At 38.9% G+C, this 21,816-nt stretch overlaps 1 protein-coding gene across 1 annotated transcript in view; it reads right to left on the bottom strand.

Moving 5' to 3' along the window:
• Positions 1 to 20,243, bottom strand: part of LOC140118778 (pancreatic secretory granule membrane major glycoprotein GP2-like) — a 30,367-nt gene extending 10,124 nt beyond the window's left edge. The window contains exons 1-7 of the mRNA XM_072137094.1: positions 20,138 to 20,243; positions 18,615 to 18,629; positions 11,792 to 11,968; positions 9,654 to 9,746; positions 2,614 to 2,834; positions 1,228 to 1,382; positions 404 to 646 (exon numbers count right to left, since the gene is read on the bottom strand). Coding sequence (XP_071993195.1) covers positions 404 to 646; positions 1,228 to 1,382; positions 2,614 to 2,834; positions 9,654 to 9,746; positions 11,792 to 11,968; positions 18,615 to 18,629; positions 20,138 to 20,186 — 953 coding nt within the window. The 5' untranslated portion in view covers positions 20,187 to 20,243. The remainder of the gene's footprint in view (positions 1 to 403; positions 647 to 1,227; positions 1,383 to 2,613; positions 2,835 to 9,653; positions 9,747 to 11,791; positions 11,969 to 18,614; positions 18,630 to 20,137) is intronic.
• Positions 20,244 to 21,816: the final 1,573 nt, after the last annotated feature.

The following is a 21,816-nucleotide window of genomic DNA, read 5'->3' as shown; positions in this document are numbered from 1 at the left end:
GGCTGTTACACTGTGCAGGAGCATTTCTTCTCCCCACTGTGAAGTGCAGAGGGAGCAGGGGGAGGGGGGACAGTGTGACAACCTGTGAAGCTACAGCAGAGATGGGCTCTGGTAACACCCTTTAGAGCCCTTCTGCCTCATTGATATAATTTTAAAAGTTTATTTTAGGAAGGAGGCCATGCATAACAAATATAAGAAGATTATAATGAGTAAGTGCCCATGGTTTATCATGTTTGATTTTGATGGTAGATTTCCTTTCATTCACTTTTTGTTCTGGTTGAGAATGGAAAGTGTGAGAACAGCACTTGCTACTACTAATAATATGTTTATGTCCTTTTTGTTGTACCCTATACCTTACATAAATTAGAGTTCAGAATGTATGGTTGGTAATTGGCCCACTTACCCTGCCTTCACAAGGGAAACACTGGAAGAATCACGGTTTGAAGTTGGTGAAGCAACACAGTTCTCAACTCTCAATGCTAGCAAATTTCCATCGACATTTCTAACAAATAATCCCAGGAAGAAATCGCTTCCCACAGTCACAGTTTCTGTTTCTTGAATCGCTTTTGCGTATTGAGCATCCCAATATGCAGCCATGGTAAGATCAAATAAACCTGTTCCATTAATACCTGGAAGACTGGCTGTCCTAAAAAAGGAAGTCAAAGAAATATTTTTGATGATTATTTTCTAGTAACTGAATCAAACATTGCATTTCTAATAGTATCTGTTTTCAGTAGTGAATTATAATATAAGAGATTTGGGCAGTAGCCCGGAGCCCAAGCCTTCTATGGGGCCCATGGCCACTCAAGCCACTCACCAAATTTTATACCCAGAATGGCCTTCACCCATGGATCCTTGTACATCTGTTTAGGCTCTCAATACACATGTACACCACAAGAGTCATTTCAAGACCTTTGAAGGTCCAAATGTCCTGAGCTTGCAGTTTGAAAGCAGGCAAAAAGGACGCATCCTCCATTCTCCAAGAAGCTCGATTATAGTACAATATGTAGTAAGGGAATTCCAGACGTAAAGGGGCTATAATATTCATACAGCCCAGGGCCCATGGCAGTCTTAATCCGCACCTGTCTGTATTGTTCATCAATTTTTGTACTGTATTGTATGCCAATGTGGCATTTACATTTAAAATAGTTGATGTGATACTATGAGGTGAGATTTTTATAATTAATTACTATGTCATTGATAAGACATTAATTCTAATATACTTACCCTATAACTGGGTGTAAGGAATAATTCAGATTCAGTTGCATAGTTCGATTGTAGGCACATGTGAAATTGAAGCTGAGTGGATTCACTGTGATGAGTAAACTTGGCAGAATATTGATGTGAATAGTATTGGTAATATATATTTTTTCTGAATCATTCTTGAAAAAACAAAATAGAGATCAAATTCAGTATTATTCCGCAGTGAAACATAATCATACAGAATATATTATACCAATATCTCATAACACACATTTCTGGCAATACAGTAAAATAGTTGCTAAGGGTGCTAAGACTAGAGCATCTTCCCTCACTTCCCACTATTCTGAGCTCTCCTCTTATACTGTATATTATTACTAGCAGCCCAGTCAATCAGGACATAGAATCATCTCCTCAGTTTTACTGCTGTAAAACATAGATGGGACCCTAACCTTACAGATCAATTTAATGTATTTTGCCAGCTTTGCAAGGAACATACAACCACACATGCACAGTGCCGTCACTGGCTCTCTGCCTGGAGTAGGGGTTGAACAAGGCCAGCAGCAAAGAACTAGAGTAGTAAATAAATTAAAAGACAGCAGAGTGCGGAGGGGCTTGGTTGATGCCCCCAGAATCCCTCAGGCTGATTTGCATATTTTTTAAGAAGTTTTTTTATCAAATTATATTATAAAAAGCCATTACTGGATATAAAAAACACAGGTAAGGACTTTATTGGACGCACATGTGAGTGAAAGAGGTCTGCCATCAGTGATACTGGAGGTAGATTTCCTTTAATGTAATATTATTATAAGTGCCTATATTGGCTTTTTAATCACAGAAAACAAAGGCAGTAGTGATTTACATGTATAAATAGCCTTCCGTTAACATTATACATGTCTATGACTTAATTACTTGTACTACTGAATACAGTATGTCATACTCCTCTTCATTTAAAAAAAAATCTATATGATAAACCTCTGTTTCGACGCTAACATCATATATGATATGTACACAGTGTGGCTGCGTGAAGTGAAATCTGCATATTAAAAAAAATGTTTTTATCATTTTTATTCTGTATTGGTTGTTGCTTTACAGGTGTTTTACCTAAAAAAAAATATCAAGCATATCGAAACAGAATATGTTACTTTCATATGCTATTTTGATATTGAAGATTGAAGTTTTTACTGCCACACACATATATATTAGGGGAAGAAAAATCAATATTTTAATAAGTCTCAGGATGCATTGAAAATGTTTCTGGGACATCCACGTTAAGAGATTTAAATTGTATGGTCCCAGATGATAACTATTCCTCTGTATAGAACAGGGTGTATATGTGAAAGATAACAAGCAACATATCAGTAGTAATTGCAAATACAGTATATCATCTATACAGAAAAAAAGAGATTTTACCGTTATAATGTTTCCGCACCATCCAGATGTCAATTTAGCTTCAATATTATCTACTGTAGTACCGTTATCATCTGTGGGATATGTAGTATTGCAAGTGACTGAGTTACCATCAAGCCGTAGGGTGCTATAATCATACTTAAGATAAGTCAGAAGACATCTATGGAGTGAGACTACCATGGCATCAGCATGGCACTGTACTGATGGAATCAGGTCCTTAATTGCTGAAAAGAATAATTAGAAATAGAATCTGTCAGTAACTTAGTAATAATATCCACTTGCTGTGTTCCTGCCTTCTGTCCTCTGGTAAACATTCAGCAGAACACATAATACAATAAAATTTTAAGACAAAATCACAACACATGTTGGGAGAAACTAGCACAAATAATTTGCTGTTTTCCCATGGTTCATGCTATGTGTCTTTTATTGGACTGTACAATAAACATACTGACATAACACGGGCAGACAGATTAGCAAGTATGTGCGTTCGGTGCCAACTAAATATATAATACTTTGTAGGGTTATTATACCATAATAACATAAGTCACATTTCTTACAGAAAGTTTACAGTTTGAAACCTGTTGTATTTATATGAATTGAGTAGTCAGTCGTTAATTAGCATACAGATTTCTATAAGATATGTAATAGGAAAAGGCAGCCATGGGAGCCTCTGGGAGGTAGTTACCATGATATCACATTACCCAACTGAAGAGACTATAGAAAGAATTTTCAGATGAGTACAAACAACTGAATTAAGTAATATAGGATGAATTAAATATATTTGCGGTATAGGGACACAATTGCTCTGCTTCATTAACACTTTTCAATATTAACACTTACATTTACATATTAAAAAATATCTGTTTTAATCCATCAACGACCAGGCCCTTTTTGTTTTTTGTATTTTCATTTTTCACTCCCCACCTTCAAAAATCCATAATTTTTTTTATTTTTCCATGTAAGGAGCTTTATGAGGACTTGTTGTCTGCGTAACAAATTGCACTTCATAGTGACGGTATTTAATATTCCAAGCCATGTACTGGGAAGCAGGAAAACAATTCCACATGTTGTGAAATTGGGGAAAAAATGCATTTGCGCTGTTTTCTTGTGGGCTTGGATTGCATGGCTTTCACTGAGCGCCACAAATGACACTTCTACTTTATTCCTTGGGTCGGGGTTTCACAGTGCATAACTACACTTTTGGTATGGTAATTATGTCTCAGACTAAGGATATTCTTATTGCATATGTTTGTGTGCTGCTCTTTGTTGTCTCTATGCTAGCCGACTTGTATTACTGTTTGATATCTAGTGTATACTCTGCCCCTTATGGTCATTACTGTTTGTTACTTAACTAATATGCATTGTTATTTAGCTTTTAATTGGTTCTATTTTGCTACTATACTATGACGATTATAATTAATAAAGATTATGTTTTTTTAAAACATATGGTGCACATTTTCTTTTTGTTGTTTGAAACAAACTTTTGATGTATGGTATCTTGAGTTGGGGATGAATAGCTTACATTTTATGCATTGCCCATATCCCCACACTCTATACTCTATTGGTGTTTATTGTGGAAAAAGAGACAGCCTCATCTCTTTGTGTGACCCAAGTCTGTCATAGCAACGGACAGGGAGCGACAACTTGTTGGGTCTTACCAGTAAGTGTTTGATGCAATATATCTATGGAGAGGGGTCAGCTCGTGAGCCCTGTCCAATCACCCACAGACAATACGTGACGTATCTGTAAGGGATTGGTAAGGGGTTAAATTGCAGGAGACTCCACAGAAAGACAAGAGGTTCTGACTACAAGACTGGACTTAAAGGGGTATTCCCATCTGGGCATTCATATTAAATTGAATTTATTTCCCATATGTAAACATTTCTTCAATTGGATGTTATTAAAAAAAATGTTCCTGTGTGAAGATAATTTCTCATAAATGTAGTCATAGGGTCCCTTAGAAAAGAGATAGCTTCCTCGGATACGACCACCTCACATTTTGGCAGCGGTGGCCAGACATGCAGTATTGAGTCCTGCCTGACCACCTGGATTCAGTAATCATTACTACAGGACGTCTATGGGACATGCAGTAACTCCCAGACATTTCATATACAAACACCTTTTGTTTCTTTGTGCTATCCCCCCAGCAGAGGTGGCAGTATCCGAGGACACAATCTTGTTTCTAAGGGACCATATTACTACATTTATGAGAAATTATCTTCACACAGGAACATTTTTTTTAATAACATTTAATTGAAGAAATGTTTATATATGGCAGCTTAATGAAACTGAATGTGAATGCCCGGACGAGAATACCCCTTTAATTTCTCCCCTCTAGTAGACACAAAGGATGACAGCCCCATTAGAAACATCCTCCCTAACAAGTCATAGATTTAAATTTCTCACAAATTACAGGACAACTACCACAAGGATCAAGGAGTGTAAATCAAGCACACTGACATACTGGTATGTGCCCACTCTGGCACAATCTGTTCTTTTAGCTTCTTATGCCCTTTTTAAAGGATTTTAAAATCATGCAAATGAGCCTGGTGTGCTCTGGGCTCCATAGGTTTTAATGGAGCCTGGAACTCCTAATTTGCATAATTTTAAAACAAGGTCTAAAGAAGCTTAAAGAAAAGTTAATGCTGACAGAGAGGGCACACACCTGTATGTCAGTATGCTCGGGTTACAATTCTTCATCCTGGTGGTAGATTTCCTTTACACAATGGTTGAGGCCATTAGCCATATCTAATATGGATGAACCTTTTTTTATTATTTTATTGGTAAGCATCTATAATTAGTGATTAGTAAACCCAAAACACCTACCGTAATTCAGGTCTGCTAAGCAGCTAATCAACCAGCTTGCTGCCCCCTAGCAACCACAGGCATGTCCACTGTGGACATAGCTATTAGATCAGGATCATGTTTCTAGACACCATAACAGAAAGGAATCAGAGCTAGGTAGAGGTTGCTGCTCTTCCTAGGGTAATTCAGATAGACAGGGACTTCTCAAATACCAATGATAGTCCATTTAAAAGGCACTTAGGTAAGAACAGGGGGTTGATTTGAAGGAAATCTCAAATAATTGCCCTTAATAGGGCACTGTGAGAAAATACATTAAGCTACTGCACTTCTATCAAATCTTAAATTGCTGAGACTTTTTAGCTTGCAGTTCCATCAAAATCTTGAAGGTGTTGTCAGTGTGTAGTTTGCAATTCCATCAAAATCTTAAAGGGGCTTCCCAACAGGCCATCCCTGCCCTACACCAACTGGTTGTGGACAAATTTGGGAGTGCACTGCATAGTGCCATCAGTCATTAGTTACTGCAGATGACACATGGACAATTAAGCCTGGGCAAAGACGGGATAAATGAAGTGGCAGTCATTCCCGAGGCAGGAAACGCTTTGGCTCACATTCTGCCCCAAACCAGGGCTGCTGGACTTAACTCCTTGCCTCCAGTTCCCTTCTCTTCCTACTCTGCTTCCTCCTTCCCTGCTTCTTCATCCAGTCAGCACAGTGCCTTTATAATCGGTTTTAGTAAAGACATGGGGAAACAACAACAGGCCATGCTGAAACTCATCTGGGTGAAAGAACTCACACTGCCTGGAAACTGTAGAATAGGATCCAGGAGCAGACAGACGAGTGGTTCCTGCCACACAATCAAGGTGGTGTGTGCCAATGGTCAGGAACCTTGTTGCAGCTTTGGACAGAGCCAGTTTGATGCTTGTCCCTTACATTGCGCATGCGCTAAACCTGGTGTGTGATGTACAAACTAGGTGGAATTCCACTTTCCATATGCTAGAAAGGACAATTCCACTTGGCTTGCAGGTACTTCACTGTCCAACCAGGGGACAATTTTGGAAGTGGAAGAGGATGAGTTTTTTATAGGAGCATCTCACAGCATCAATGGAGTGTGGCTGGGAAGATGGAACATCAGCCATACTTCCGGAGGGAGAGTGAGCATGGCAACAATGTGGAATGCCATGTTCAATTCTCTTCAAACTGCACCACCATAGGATATGGTGCAAAGTACCATAAGGCAGACTGATGGGATGGTGAAAGATTATCTGTCCATATGTCTCCTGGTACAGGTCTTCTTCATTAAATTTCTGGATGGGGACATTAGATGTGGCCAGAGGTTGCCCCAGACGAAGGCTAGCGCCGAAAAGTGCGTCGGGGAACTTTTTGTTCATTGTGGATGGGTGTAGCATCATCATCATGGGTATGTTGTCAAATCATTAAACCTTGTTGTCAAATACAGTTATATTACTTTGTGCATTGAAGGCAGCACGATTATCAGTAGATTGGTACTGTAGCACTTTGCACTTTAATGCAGCTTCTTGCACATAAAAACTTTCTAGCATTTTGATTACGTGACCTCCCTTTAAAATCACCTATATCTCATACCCCTGCCCCATGAATTTCATGTTTTTACTGTGATATCCTCATCTACCCATTTGTGAAAATTACTCTATTGTATATTGTCTTGTGTAAACTGAGTGTTTAATAAAAGAAAGATATTTTGTTTAAATTGGCTTAATGTTCTGTTTCTAGGTGTTTAATCTTTTATAGCCAATTGTATGATCTGACTGTTTATAGAAGGGAATCCTGACAACGGTTAGTGCGTCATGAACGAACTATAAGATCCCCTTAATGTATGTAGCCCGTTTGTTGGTGTTAGAGAGTGAAATACTGCATTACTTGAATTCTGACTATAAATTGTCAAATTCTGCATTACATGAAACTTCAACTTAACAAATTATATAGTACCTGAACACCCAGAGCTCCTTTAACCGCAGTGAGAGGAATGGTTTTCCCATTGCTTCTTTAAACACTATGGGAATAACTGGATCTGCGCAACCAAAGTGTCTTCAACTGAAGTGAGAGGAAGTGTATGGGCTTTTCTCATTGCTTCCTTTACTGCTATGAGAATAAATGGGTCTGAACACCCAGAGTGGCTTGAGAGGAAGGTTTTGTGGTTTTTCCATTTCTGATTTTACCATTATGACAATAACTGGGTCTGAACTACAAGGGCACCTTTAATCAAGGTGAGAGGATGAGTGTGTGGTTTTCCCATTGCTCCTTTTAACCCCTTACCGACATGAGCCCTCTCCATAGACGGTAAGTCTTTGCTGCATATTGCTGTGTGTTTTCCCGCTGATCGCCGCCGGCATGGGCGCCACCATCTTTATGAGAATCATTGCTCCCCGTGACTTCATCGGGGAGCAGCGATCCATTGCCATGATAGCCTCAGGCCTCTCGAAGACCCGAGGCTACTTCGGGTTAACCCATGCATTACAATGTGCTATCAGCACATTGAAATGAATGAGGAGTAAAATCCCCATATACTGGCATACTGTAGTATGGCAGTATATGATAGGATCGCACAGACAACCTAGCGCTAAAGACCCTATGGAGTGTGAAATATAGTAAAAATAAAAATAAAAAAAAAAGTTTAAAAAAATTTATAATAAAAAACCGTAAAAACTCATATCACCCCCCTTTAACTAGAACTGATATAAATATAAATAAACAGTAAAAATCATAAACACATTAGGTATCGACATGTCCGAAAATGCCCGATCTATGAAAATAAATTAATGGTTTTTCCCTGCGTTTAACCCTGTAACGGAAAACCGTGCCCAAAGTCGAAAATGGCACTTTTTGCCATTTAAAAAAAAAATTAATAATTCTATAAAAAGTGATCAAAAGGTCGTACAGTCCTAAAAATGATAAAATTATAAACGTCATCAAAATTCGCAAAAAACTATTCCTCCCAAAGCTCTGTAAACCAAAGTATAAAAAAGTTATTAGATCCAGAACATGGCAAAATCCCCCCAAAAATTTTTGTACAGGAGGTTTTAATTTTTTTAAATGTATGAAAACATTTTAAAACCTATAAAAACTAATTTGGTATCCCCTTAATCGTACTGACCCAAAGAATAAAGTAGACATGTCATTTGGGGCGTACAGTGAAATCCGTAGAATCAAAGTTAACAAGAATACGGCACAAATGCGTCTTTTTACCAAATTCACTGCATTTGGAATGTTTTTCCTGCTTCCCAGTACACGGAATGGAATATTAAATACCATCATTTTGAAGTGTAACACACAGAGCACCTTTAATCACACTTAGAGGAAGGGTTTGTAGTTTTTCTATTGCTTCTAAGGCTATGAGAATAACTAGGTCTCAACACCCAGAGCATCTTTAGCCGCTGTGATATTAACATAATTTTTTCTATTAGTTTTTAATGAACAGAACTTTTGCTTTGTTTATTTTTTATGTTATATTATTATTTGTAAGTACTTTCCTTAGCCCATTTTGGGCATGGCAACTGCCCTGTTATTCCCACAATTTTTCAGCAGTTTTACAGGCCTTTTTGGGTGTTAAAATTCAGGTACCCTATTGATTTAAACTTTCACATTTTTCTCGTTATTTGGACAAACCCATTGAAGCAGAATTTCTCCTGACTAGCTCCTTACCATCTATAATTCTACTTAGTCACTAATATCTATACTGCCACTCACTGTTTTTACCCAGTGTTTATTTCACTTTACCACATTTTTAGAATAACATCTATGGCTCCCTAGTATCTAAGCCTAACTACTTACAAGCACTATACATTTAAATATAATATCGATGGTTATTGCTGGCATTTGGCTATCCAAACTAGTAGAGTTTTTATTGTTAATAAGAATGAAAAATAAAATATGAGCTCCATCAGTGATCACCTGATATGTTTTACTGGCTATGAAACATCATCAGAACATTTTACAAAATGGAGTAGTTACTTCCTTCTAGGATCAGCTTCTGTAGGTAAGGGGCCAACTTGTGAATATGGAGGTTAGTTAAGGAATTAAATGGGAAGTAGAAGCCTCAAATTTAAAGTATAAAGATATGTCTATTGAACTGAAACCACGTATACTGAAATTCTTTTTATATATATATATATATATATATATATATATATATATATATATATATAAGAATATATATATATAGAGAGAGAGATTAACATAATTAAATGCATGATTATACTCACTTTTGCCTTTATAAATATCTGCATTGCACACACATTGGGTTCCATTGGCGCATATTTCATCAGCAGAACATGATGGATTACATATAGGTGTATCTGAAATTTAAAGTAAATTCTGAAAAATCAACTTTGAAAGATAGAAAGGTTAAAGGGATCTGTCAGCCGACTAAATTACCATAGACCTCAGTAAGGGAAAAGAGTCACACGCAAATAAACTGTAAAGAAGTCACTTTTTGATTTAGTTTATTTTAGAAGCTGGAGGGTAGAACCATTTCAGAAACCCCCATCTTGGACTCTAGAACCATTGCTCTGGTTTCATGGTAAAGTTGAGAATCCATCTTGAGTATGGTTCTGTGAGCTATAGAACTGAAGATCTATGCATACACAGAAAACGTCAGGAATTGGATATTTATGTATACTTTGCATTTTCAACTATGTCTTAGCTAAATCTTCTTAGCTGATTTGAATATAACTAGAGATGAGCGAGTATACTCGTCCGAGCTTGATGCTCATTCGAGTATTAGCGTAGTCGAAACGGCTCGTTGCTCGTACGAGTATCTCGCCTGCTCGAGATCGAAAATTTACTTAAGGTAACACAGTGAAGAACAGTGAAGAATACAATGAAAACAGTGAACACAGACAGGATCATTTAAGTGAAGAACACATTGAAAGAACACTGAAGAACACATTGCAGATGTTTCCGTACATCTGCTAACTAATCTCAAGACACGCATGCCGAACTGTGTTCTTCACAATAGTATGTGAAGAACAATATGTGTGAAGAATACATTGCAGATGTATGGAAACATCTGCAATGTGTTCTTCACACATATTGTTCTTCAGATACTATTGTGAAGAACACCGTTCGGCACGCGTGTCTTCGGATAAGTTAGCAGATGTACGTAAACATCTGCAATGTGTTCTTCAGTTTTCTTTCAATGTGTTCTTTCAGTGAAAACATCTGCAAACATCTGCAATATGTTCTTCAGTGTTCTTTCAATGTGTTCTTTCAGTGAAAAATGCTCGAGTCTCCCATTGACTTCAATGGGGTTCATTATTCGATACGAGCACTAGAGCATCGGGAAAAGTTCGAATCGAGTAACGAGCACTCAAGCATTTTAATGCTCGCTCATCTCTAGATATGACTTAGAGGTGATAAAAGAGTTTTTTGTGTTATATCTGCACTCTTGAGTGCCTCTATAGAGCTGCTTTTTGTCTAGCAAACTCCCACGCATTATGCCACGTTTTAAAAATGACCAATAAACCTATGTCTATCTGTAACCACTTGGACAGTAAGCATTAAAAATAACAGTAAAAATCATTTTTTTGGTAGTCCACCAATGGCCCCACCCACAGAAAAACTAGTGGTATGAGATGCTTTAAAGAGTAACCGTAATTTCAAATGTTTTTGACAGTGTTTTTTTTTGTGTGGGGGGGGTCTGGAAGTTGTGAACATTTTTCTAATATATACTGTACTTAGAAATTCTGCTTAGTTAGTTAGGTAATGTTTATGAGGTTTGGGGATATATTCTAAAGAATATTAATTGAAATCATACAATTTAATCTAGTACACAAGTTACACTATTCACCAAAGGATTTAATAAGAATGAAATTGAGGTATAATGATAATAATGAAGGATTTTTTATATGGGTGAATGGAGGATTCTGAGGGCAGATTTAGATCTACAGCAGGAATTTGGTAATTTGCAAATAGGGCAACTCGGAGTCACCTGTTCTTGAACAATGGTTAGGACTGGTAACAAAAATCAAGAAATATGAAAGATGGTGAACTTGCGTACGCTAGATCACTTTAGTAAAGTTTGGGAAAGAATTTTTTTTTTATCTTTCTGTCCTCTCTCTTTCTCCTCACCTAGTGAAGACCAGCAGACAAATGAGAGAGGGGGTTGAGGTAGGTATCACTTTTTATTGGAGTATTAAAAAAACTATTAAGACCAGTCATTTATAAGTCTGTCCTAATGTTAGCCCTGCACTACAATCTAAAACCAGCAGGGAAAAAAATATATTGGCCTGGAATTCCAAAAGATGATCTTAGAGTATTCACGAATACTAACATAAGGGGATTGATATATTTCCCCCTTTCTTTTGAGAAATACAGTGCTCCATTGGACTATTCTTCTTACCTGTGCAGCAGGTATTATTTTTGTCATAGAAATATCCGGAGGGACAACATGAATTTGATTCTGAAGCACAATTTCCTGCTTCTGTTGGGACACATTCTTGCAAAGGATCAGTTAAACAATAACATCCACCAGTCTCACAGGAACCACCACAGGTATTGCATGCCACAGTAGTGCCATCTGCAGAAACAAGAACATATAATGTATCATCATTTACATTCTTCTCTATCTAACTGAACAGATACAAAATCATGTAATTTTGAACCATAATACTGTACCTTTACCACACAACACAACTGCTACTTAGTATATACCTGTAAATGATTGAAACCTTTTCATTTAATAGATTCCTATGCTAAGGAGAAAGAAAGAGTTAAAATTATATGGGTATGATGAACAAAGAGGAGACTAGTATAGCAGTTATCCCCCCACAATATTACCTGGCCAGAGATAAGGCTGAAAAAATGTCCGCCCTCTTATATTCTTTAGTCTGTACTATACAGATAAAAGAAATCAACTTCCAGCTGGACATCAGGAGTGGATTTGAAGATAAAATAATTATTTATATTCCATTAAAAAGCTTGTACAGCACACAGCATATGGAAAAAAGAAATAGCAACGGAGCTTATGAATAGCTATGAAGCTATGAATAAGGTATATTACCGAAACGCATAAGCTCCGTTGCTATTTCTTCTTTTTTCCATATGCTGTGTGCTGTACAAGCTTTTTAATGGAATATAAATAAAACTTGTAATTTTTATCTTCAAATCGACTCCTGATGTCCAGCTGGAAATTGCACCTGTGGCCAAGGTTATCCGTGCTGGAGTGTCCAGGGTCGAGTTCATTTGGACTGTTCGATCAGAGGCGGTGAGCTGATCTTACAAGATTCCTTTTATCTTGTGACATTTGTTTGTATACAGATAAAAGGTATAACTTGAAAAGGGGAGGAATAGGGAGAAGGCAAGTCTTATATAGAGAGTGCATGCATATGATTTACGATCCATTCCAGACAGAACACACAATTTAAATTTGGGGAAGTTATATTAGAAGTGTTTCAGAGAAAAAACTGTTCCAGTTGCTCATAGCAACAAATCATAACTCAGATTTAATTTATAAATTGCTGTTTGAAAATTAAAGTTTAATGCTGTGTTTGCAGAATAAAAAGGTGTGTGCTTGTTGGACTTCGTGATTGGTTATCTCTTCTGTGAAAATTTGTATTGAAAATCCCACAGGAAGTAGGTGCTTTGCTGATTGAAGAAAGGAAAGAGATGTTTGTTTTTTGAACATTGTTATTTGTCATCTATTTTCTAGAATTTAACATAGATATTAGACGCTCTTCTGTTTAGAAGAGAGTATGTCTGGTGTGCGATATTTGATTGGTGTTCTTTTCCTTATTGAAAACCTATAGAAATGAAGTGGATATTTGATTGGACAATAAACGGAATACAGTTGTAAGATAAGATAGCATAAATGTTTATACATTTTTGTGATTTTTAAAATATGTTTTATGTGGTAATGACATTGTATAAAAGGAAATTCATAGAAGCCAAACCTTGGAAGGAGCCAGAATCAGCAAAACCGAGGGTTAAGTTTATGATCTCTTGGCTCAATTTTTAATGAAAAGTGATGTTTAATTTTATAATTGTGAGTATAATAAATGGATATTTTTGCACCTAAATCTAGGCCATGAAGTTATGAAGTTTTCCTACCATATTTAGATTTTGGAGATACCTCCAGCACAGAGAAGAGTGGCGGTTGCGATTCTTATTGGTGTGAATGGACTCCAAGTTAAAATATAACATAGAAGCGTTGTCAAGTTTAATCTGTTCTGTAAACTATTTTTAATATAGAGAAAGTACTGTGAACACTTGTGATCATTCTGAAGGAAATTATATATGAGAGGTGTTAGCTTGGTATCCTCACAATATTTGAATTAGAAGGTGTTTGGATTGGACTTACACCTGTGTCATAGCTCTCTCACTTGGACTGAGTATGCAAGAACTTTGAACGCACTATTAAGAATTTAAATATTGATTATTATTAGAGATGAGCGAGCACTAAAATGCTCGGGTACTCGTTATTCGAGACGAACTTTTCCCGATGCTCGAATGCTCGTTTCGAGTAACGAGCCCCATTGAAGTCAATGGGAGACTCGAGCATTTTTCAAGGGGACCAAGGCTCTGCACAGGGAAGCTTGGCCAAACACCTGGGAACCTCAGAAAAGGATCGAAACACCACGGAAATGGACAGGAAACAGCAGGGGCAGCATGCATGGATGCCTCTGAGGCTGCTTAATCGCACCATTATGCCAAAATTATGGGCAACAGCATGGCCATGACAGAGTGACCGAATGAGGCTAGATAGCATCTAAAACATCCAATAATTGACCCTGACACTATAGGGGACGGCATGCAGAGGCAGCGGCAGCGGCAGCAGCGGCAGGCTAGAGAGTGTCATGGCAACATACCCTAAATGGACTCAGGCTTCAAACCAATGGGTGGCAGAGAGGAACCAAAGGAGGTGAGCAAGAAGCGCTCAAATAATATCGGTACATGATAAAAGTTTGCCAGTATATTTTGTGGATTACACAGCAGGGTGGCGACAAAGTTAACATGGAAGCCATGAAAACAATCCACAATTCTGCCTGACACAGCTCGTTTGATAAGGGGACCATGTATGGAGGCAGTGAACTAGTAGTAGATTAAAGGTGCTGCAGTTAAAACTATGTTAGTTGGATCTTGGCATGGAGCTGGCGCTCCGCTGCCAGGCGAGTTTTCGCCAATCCAAGCCCCTGTCTCTAGGCTACTCCCCAAACAGCACTTCTAAGAACCTTTTGTATAAGATCAAGTGTAGTAGCGTTCTTATAAGTTTGGGATATGGCGGGTGAGGGGAATGTAAACATCTGCGCAAGAAGCGCTGAAATAATATCCGTAAATGAAAAAAGTTTTCCAGTATATTTTGTGGCTTACACAGCACGGTGGCGACAAAGTTAACAAGTTTGATGTGGAATGCCCTGTAATAGCTCTTGGGCGGTGTGCCTTTTATCACCTAGGCTCAGCAGTTTGAGCACCGCCTGCTGTCGCTTAGCGACGGCACTGCTGCTGTGCCTAGAGCTACCGACTGATGGCGCCATGCCCACGGATGGTAATTCGGAGGAGGAGGAGGTGGAGGAGGGGTGGGAGGAGGAGGAGGCATAGTAGGCCTGAAACACCTGGACCGAGGTAGGCCCCGCAATCCTCTGCGTCGGCAGTATATGACCAGCCGCAGGGTCAGACTCGGTCCCAGCCTCCACCAAGTTAACCCAATGTGCCGTCAGCGATATATAGTGGCCCTGGCCGGCAGCACTCGTCCACGTGTCCGTGGTCAGGTGGACCTTGTCAGAAACGGCGTTGGTCAGGGCACGGATTATGTTGTCTGACACGTGCTGGTGCAGGGCTGGGACGGCACATCGGGAAAAGTAGTGGCGGCTGGGGACCGAATACCGAGGGGCAGCCGCCGCCATGAGGCTGCGAAAGGCCTCGGTCTCTACTAGCCTATAGGGCAGCATCTCCAGGCTTAGCAATCTGGAGATGTGCACATTAAGGGCTTGGGCGTGCGGGTGGGTTGCACTATATTTGCGTTTCCGCTCCAGCGTCTGGGGTATGGAGAGCTGAACGCTGGTGGATGCTGTGGAGGATCGTGGAGGCGACGATGGGGTTTTTGTGGCAGGGTCCTGGGCAGGGGGCTGACTATCAGCTGACACAGGGGAAGGAGCAGTGGTGTGCACGGCCGGAGGTGAACGCGCTTGTTGCCACTGAGTGGGGTGTTTAGCATTCATATGCCTGCGCATACTGGTGGTAGTTAAGCTATAGTGGTGGAACCCCTGCTGATCCTGGTTTGGCAAATGTGGCACACCACAGTCCGTCGGTCATCCGGTGTTTCCTTAAAGAACCTCCAGACTTCTGAAAATCTAGCCCTCGCCGCAGGAGCCCTCGCCACGGGAGCTTCACTAGTTGACACATTTGGCGCTGATGCACCAGCTCTGGCCCTGCCTCTCCGTCTGGCCCCACCACTGCCTCTTCCAACCTGTTCTGGTCGAGGACTCTCCTCCGTCTCAGAAGCACTGTGTTCACCCGGCCTCTCAACCCAGCTTGGGTCTGTCACCTCATCATCCTCCGATCCCTCAGTCTGCTCCCCCTTCGGACTTCCTGCCCTGACAACAACTTCCCCACTGTCTGACAACAGTGTCTCCTCATCGTCGGACACCTCTTTACACACTTCTTCCAGTACGTCAACAAGGTCATCATCACCCACAGACTGCGACTGGTGGAAAACCTGGGCATCGGAAAATTGCCCATCAGCAACCGGACAAGTGGTTTGTGACTGTGGGAAGGGTCCAGAAAACAGTTCCTCAGAGTATGCCGGTTCAAATGGCAAATTTTGCTGGGAGGGGGCAGACTGGGGGGGAGGAGGCTGAGGTGCAGGAGCTGGAGGAGTGCCGATTTCGGTGACATGGGTGGACTGCGTGGAAGACTGACTGGTGGACAAATTGCTCGAAGCATTGTCGGCAATCCACGACATCACCTGTTCGCACTGTTCTGGCCTCAACAGTGCTCTACCACGAGTCCCAGTAACTTCAGACATGAACCTAGGGAGTGTAGCTCTGCGGCGTTCCCCTGCTCCCTCATAAGCAGGTGGTGTCTCACCCCGCCCAGGACCACGGCCTCTGACCCCTGCAGTAGTTGGACGCCCACGTCCCCGCCCTCGTCCTCTACCCCTAGCCCTCGGGTTAAACATTTTGAAAATGAGAGTTATAACTTTAATTTTTTTTTTAACTTTTTTTTGTGGTTTTTTTTTTTGTGTGTTTTTTAGTTTTTAAAACCAAACGATGCTATCCTATTGCTATGGCTATTTTCTAGCCAAGTATGAAAGCACACTGCTATGCCAGATGAGATGACACTGAGTTATTAAAAAAATAAACGTAAAATAAAAAAGGAAATGGCAGACTGTGCCTAATTGAAATCCAACCCCGGGCCCTAATAAATTTTCCCACTTCGGTCTTTGCGATGGATATGTGCGTCACTAAGCGCAAAACACAGTGGTCGCAAGTCTCACTCCAAATTGCTCACAATTTGCTAGTAGATGCACTGCAGCAACTACAGCCACCAGCAGATCAACCAGAAATCAAATATATATAACGCTACTGTAGGCGTAAGTAAGCCGTTTGGATTCTCCTATGGCTATTTTCTAGCCAAGTATGAAAGCACACTACTATGCCAGATGAGATGACGCTGAGTTATGAAAAAAATAAACGTAAAATAAAAGAGGAAATGGCAGACCGTGCCTAATTGAAATCCAACCCCGGGCCCTAATAAATTTTCCCACTTCGGTCTTTGCGATGGATATGTGCGTCACTAAGCGCAAAACACAGTGGTCGCAAGTCTCACTCCAAATTGCTCACAATTTGCTAGTAGATGCACTGCAGCAACTACAGCCACCAGCAGATCAACCAGAAATCAAATATATATAACGCTACTGTAGGCGTAAGTAAGCCGTTTGGATTCTCCTATGGCTATTTTCTAGCCAAGTATGAAAGCACACTACTATGCCAGATGAGATGACGCTGAGTTATGAAAAAAATAAACGTAAAATAAAAAAGGAAATGGCAGACTGTGCCTAATTGAAATCCAACCCCGGGCCCTAATAAATTTTCCCACTTCGGTCTTTGCGATGGATATGTGCGTCACTAAGCGCAAAACACAGTGGTCGCAAGTCTCACTACAAATTGCTCACAATTTGCTAGTAGATGCACTGCAGCAACTACAGCCACCAGCAGATCAACCAGAAATCAAATATATATAACGCTACTGTAGGCGTAAGTAAGCCGTTTGGATTCTCCTATGGCTATTTTCTAGCCAAGTATGAAAGCACACTACTATGCCAGATGAGATGACGCTGAGTTATTAAAAAAATAAACGTAAAATAAAAAGAAACTGGCAGACTGTGCCTAATTGAAATCAAACCCCTAATAAATTTTCCCACTTTGGTGTTTGAGGTGGATATGTGTGTCACTAAGAGCTAAACACAACGGTAGCAAGTCCCCCTGCTAATTCCTCACAATATGGTACTAGCTGCACTACTAGTGCCAGCAAGCCCAGCCACAAGCAAATAAAAAAAAAAAGTATAACGTTATTGTAGCCCTAAGAAGGGCTGTTGGGTTGTTGTAGAATCACTCCTGCCTAACAGTAAGCTAATAGAACACCCTAACGCTTTCCCTGACCAGCAGCAGCTCTCTCCCTAGCGGCATCCAGACAGAGAATGATCCGAGCAGCACGGGCAGCGGCTAGTCTATCCCAGGGTCACCTGATCTGGCCAGCCAACCACTGCTATCGACGTGTAAGGGTACCACGTCATGCTGGGTGGAGTGCAGAGTCTCCTGGCTTGTGATTGGCTCTGTTTCTGGCCGCCAAAAAGCAAAACGGCGGGAGCTGCCATTTTCTCGAGCGGGCGAAATACTCGTCCGAGCAACGAGCAGTTACGAGTACGCTAATGCTCGATCGAGCATCAAGCTCGGACGAGTATGTTCGCTCATCTCTAATTATTATAATGCATAAATATGCATAAATATAATGATTATTATGCAATATTGAGAATTTTAAAATGCAATAAGAATAACAGTTTTCAATTGTGTTTAGCAGTTTTTGTCACTAAAGATAAAATAACAATGTTTGCAAAAGGGTTAAATAATAAATAGTGAGCAACATTTAAGCTACTTATTAATGAAGTGAAAGAAACTTTTTAATACATTTCTATATCAATTTGAATGGTAACATAAACATATACTCACTGTAACATGCAGATTCTAGAAGTGAAAGAAAAAAAGAATGAGTTACTGAAAATGCTAACATAATGATGACCCTTGTAAATTTTTACAGCAACTTTGATCAAAATCTTATAGCTACAGCTACGCAGTTATTTTCACATTAACCAGAACATATTATTTTCTAACAAACCAGAAAAATAACAAACCTGCCCCCTAGTGTTTTCAATGTCAAACACAGTGTAAGTATAGAATTTTAACTTGAGTTCAAACCTTAAAGAAAATTTACTATCAAAATCAAGCACAAAATCAGGGACACTTATTCATATATCTCCGCACAGGGACTGTGGTAATCCTCTAAAATTTGTTATCTGTGGCCTCTTTTCTTCTAAAGTTAACTTTTTAAATTAGGCTAATGAGTCAAAAGGTTCATTAAAGAATCTTTAATATGTCCCTTGACGAAAGATATCAGAGGGTGCAGGTTCCAAGTCCGCAGCAACGTCTTTCAGCAAATAGTGCAGGAGATGACACAGCCAGAGACCCTAGGGAGAAGTTAGAAGTGGCTCTATAGACCCCAGTCTGAAAGGGTTAAGCAGAACCCCCACAGAGTGTTGTTGTACCTTGTAGCTGGGGCTCTAATAATGTAAAAATGTCCCTCAGGTATTTTTATGACCACATTGGGGACATATGATATGATATGAAAAAGCACACATACACAATATTTTTAAAAAATAACATTAATAAGTCCAAATAAAATTTTAAAATATCCCTCTCTACACTATAAAAATATATATGAATTCAACTGTTATACACTGGGAAATTAATTTATAATGGTCATTTTTAGTTATTTTGAAAATTGAAAAACAATATATACTTTACATTACAAAAAAACCTTTTTCTCTAGTTTTTGAAATTTTTTAGTTATAAACTACCCTTACGTGTTACAAAAAAAGGTGCAATTTTGCACAAAAACACAGCAGTGATGCAAATTCCTGAAAAATTCACAGGTCATTAAAGCCTTTTAAGATTTGGTTAGAATGGGGTTAAGAGTCATGAGATACATAGATACTATCTATAGGCTTAGATACTACCTTACTAGAAACATATATAGTACATTGAATGATAAGATGGATAGATAAGGTAGATAGGAAGCATAAGCTAGAGCTTTAATCATGACTACCCACAGCACAATACTAGGTACAAGGTTTAGGTCAACAATAACTTTTGCATTGCTTTTTGACATTGTTTTTTTAATACATAAAATAATGAAAAAGTCATCAGTATTATAAATTTGTCCTTTGTCCTCTTGAGCAACATAGAAATATAAACTTGAATCAGACATATGCAAAACAACTATATAGGGATACAAATATTTATCAAAAGAAACTTCTTTTGTATATTCCTTCTAAACAATATAAACCAATGACAAGTAGGGAAAGTCTCAAACCAAGTCAAATATATGAGACCATCATCTGAACAGAGAACTGTTTAGTATCACCATGATATAAAAATATATTTGTAATAAATACATATTAAATAGGACATCTTACCTGCATACTTCAGCCCAGCTATCAGAACAACAACATAAAGTAGTCTCATTTCTGCACCCTAAAATAAAATGTGCCTTAACAATCACAGCTACAATGTGCTAAACAGCTCCATTTGAAGCTTTATTTATATATAGAGAGAGGTAAAGGGGAGAGGACTATGCAAGTAGGAGGTCAGTGTAACTGGAACCTGAAATTAGGAGAATTTCACAATAACCAATAATATGGATTGGCTGAACTTGTAAGTAAGGGAGACTTGTGAACAGTTAACTCTTTCCTTTAGTGACAAACTTGCTGGTCTGGTTGTAATTATTTTAATATCTGAGGAATGTCCTCTAGAGAATGTGGTGATGTACATAAAGCATCACTATTTTCTCTGCAAGATACCTCCTCCCTGCCCTGAAGACACAAGCCTTGTACCAAATCTTTGACATTGGAAACATTTATTAAATTCTCACAATGTTGCTCCCTATCTTGTTTGTAAGGATACGCATTTCATATCTGCCTGTAATACACATAGTACTAGTAACTCTGTGCCTCTCTAAGCAAAAAATAAATAAATAAGTGTATATATATATATATATATATATATATATATATATATATATATACGAAAAAAGATGATTTATTTAGCGGCACAGCAATAAAGTAAGGGCTGGGTGCACGCTACAACCGGTCAGCCACGTCCTTCCAGATATAGAAAAACAAAAGCGAACGGCAACGGCACTCCAAAATGGTGGAACAATTCAAGTGGTGTTTATTCACAAGCTGCTACGTTTCAGCTTCATCCGAAGCCTTTCTCAAGCCTTTCTCTCGGGAATAAACACCAATTATTCCACCATTTTGGAGTGCCGTTCGCTTTTGTTTATATATATATATATATATATATATATATATATGTATGTATATATATATATATATATATACATACACGCGCAAACCTATTAAATATCATCTTCAAGTATTTACTGTTTAGCAAATAAGAGTTGTGATAGGTCTATACATTTTTTCTTAATGTACATTATGTACATTAACACCCAACAGTACTGTTTGAGGAATTTTGCAGGGCTTATTTTGAGGTATTTGGCTCTACGCATTAATGCCCACTTTTTTTTTAAGCTCAGGTTTAATTAAATGAAATGGTAGTAATATGGACATTCATGATCTCAGTGCTTGCATTTGTAGTACATCACACAACTGGCCCTACACTGGATTCTATATCCACAATTTCTTTTACATGGATATTGTCTCACAATAAAGTCTTATTTCTTTTATTTGGAATAAGTGATGGACTTTTTTCTGTGTGCTCTGTGTATTTTCAATAAGCTTCAACACAAAAAAAATTATGCAAAGCCATAGACAGACACAACTGTAGTGCATGTCAACGCTGACCTAAGGATAGCCGAACACTAGACACTCTCAGAAGTCAATAAGATTATTCTGAATTTCATCTCAGGCTGTAAAGCAAATGGTTCATAAATAAAAGAGTTCAAAATTAAGGAATAGAAGACCCGAGACATCCAGCAACAAAGGTATGTATTCCTTTTAAAGGAATGATACCAATTGTGGAACCTATTAATCATAGAATAATGTGTTACGTCAAAGGTATACCTTGTCCATGACTAGGCCAAAAATACACACTTTTTATACTAAATAAATGAATGCACAGACACAATTCTTGT

This window comes from Engystomops pustulosus, chromosome 2, assembly GCF_040894005.1.
Source record: "Engystomops pustulosus chromosome 2, aEngPut4.maternal, whole genome shotgun sequence".
Taxonomy (NCBI): domain Eukaryota; kingdom Metazoa; phylum Chordata; class Amphibia; order Anura; family Leptodactylidae; genus Engystomops; species Engystomops pustulosus.
The sequence above is the reverse complement of the archived record's forward strand: the minus strand, read 5'-3'. Positions and strand labels throughout refer to the sequence as shown.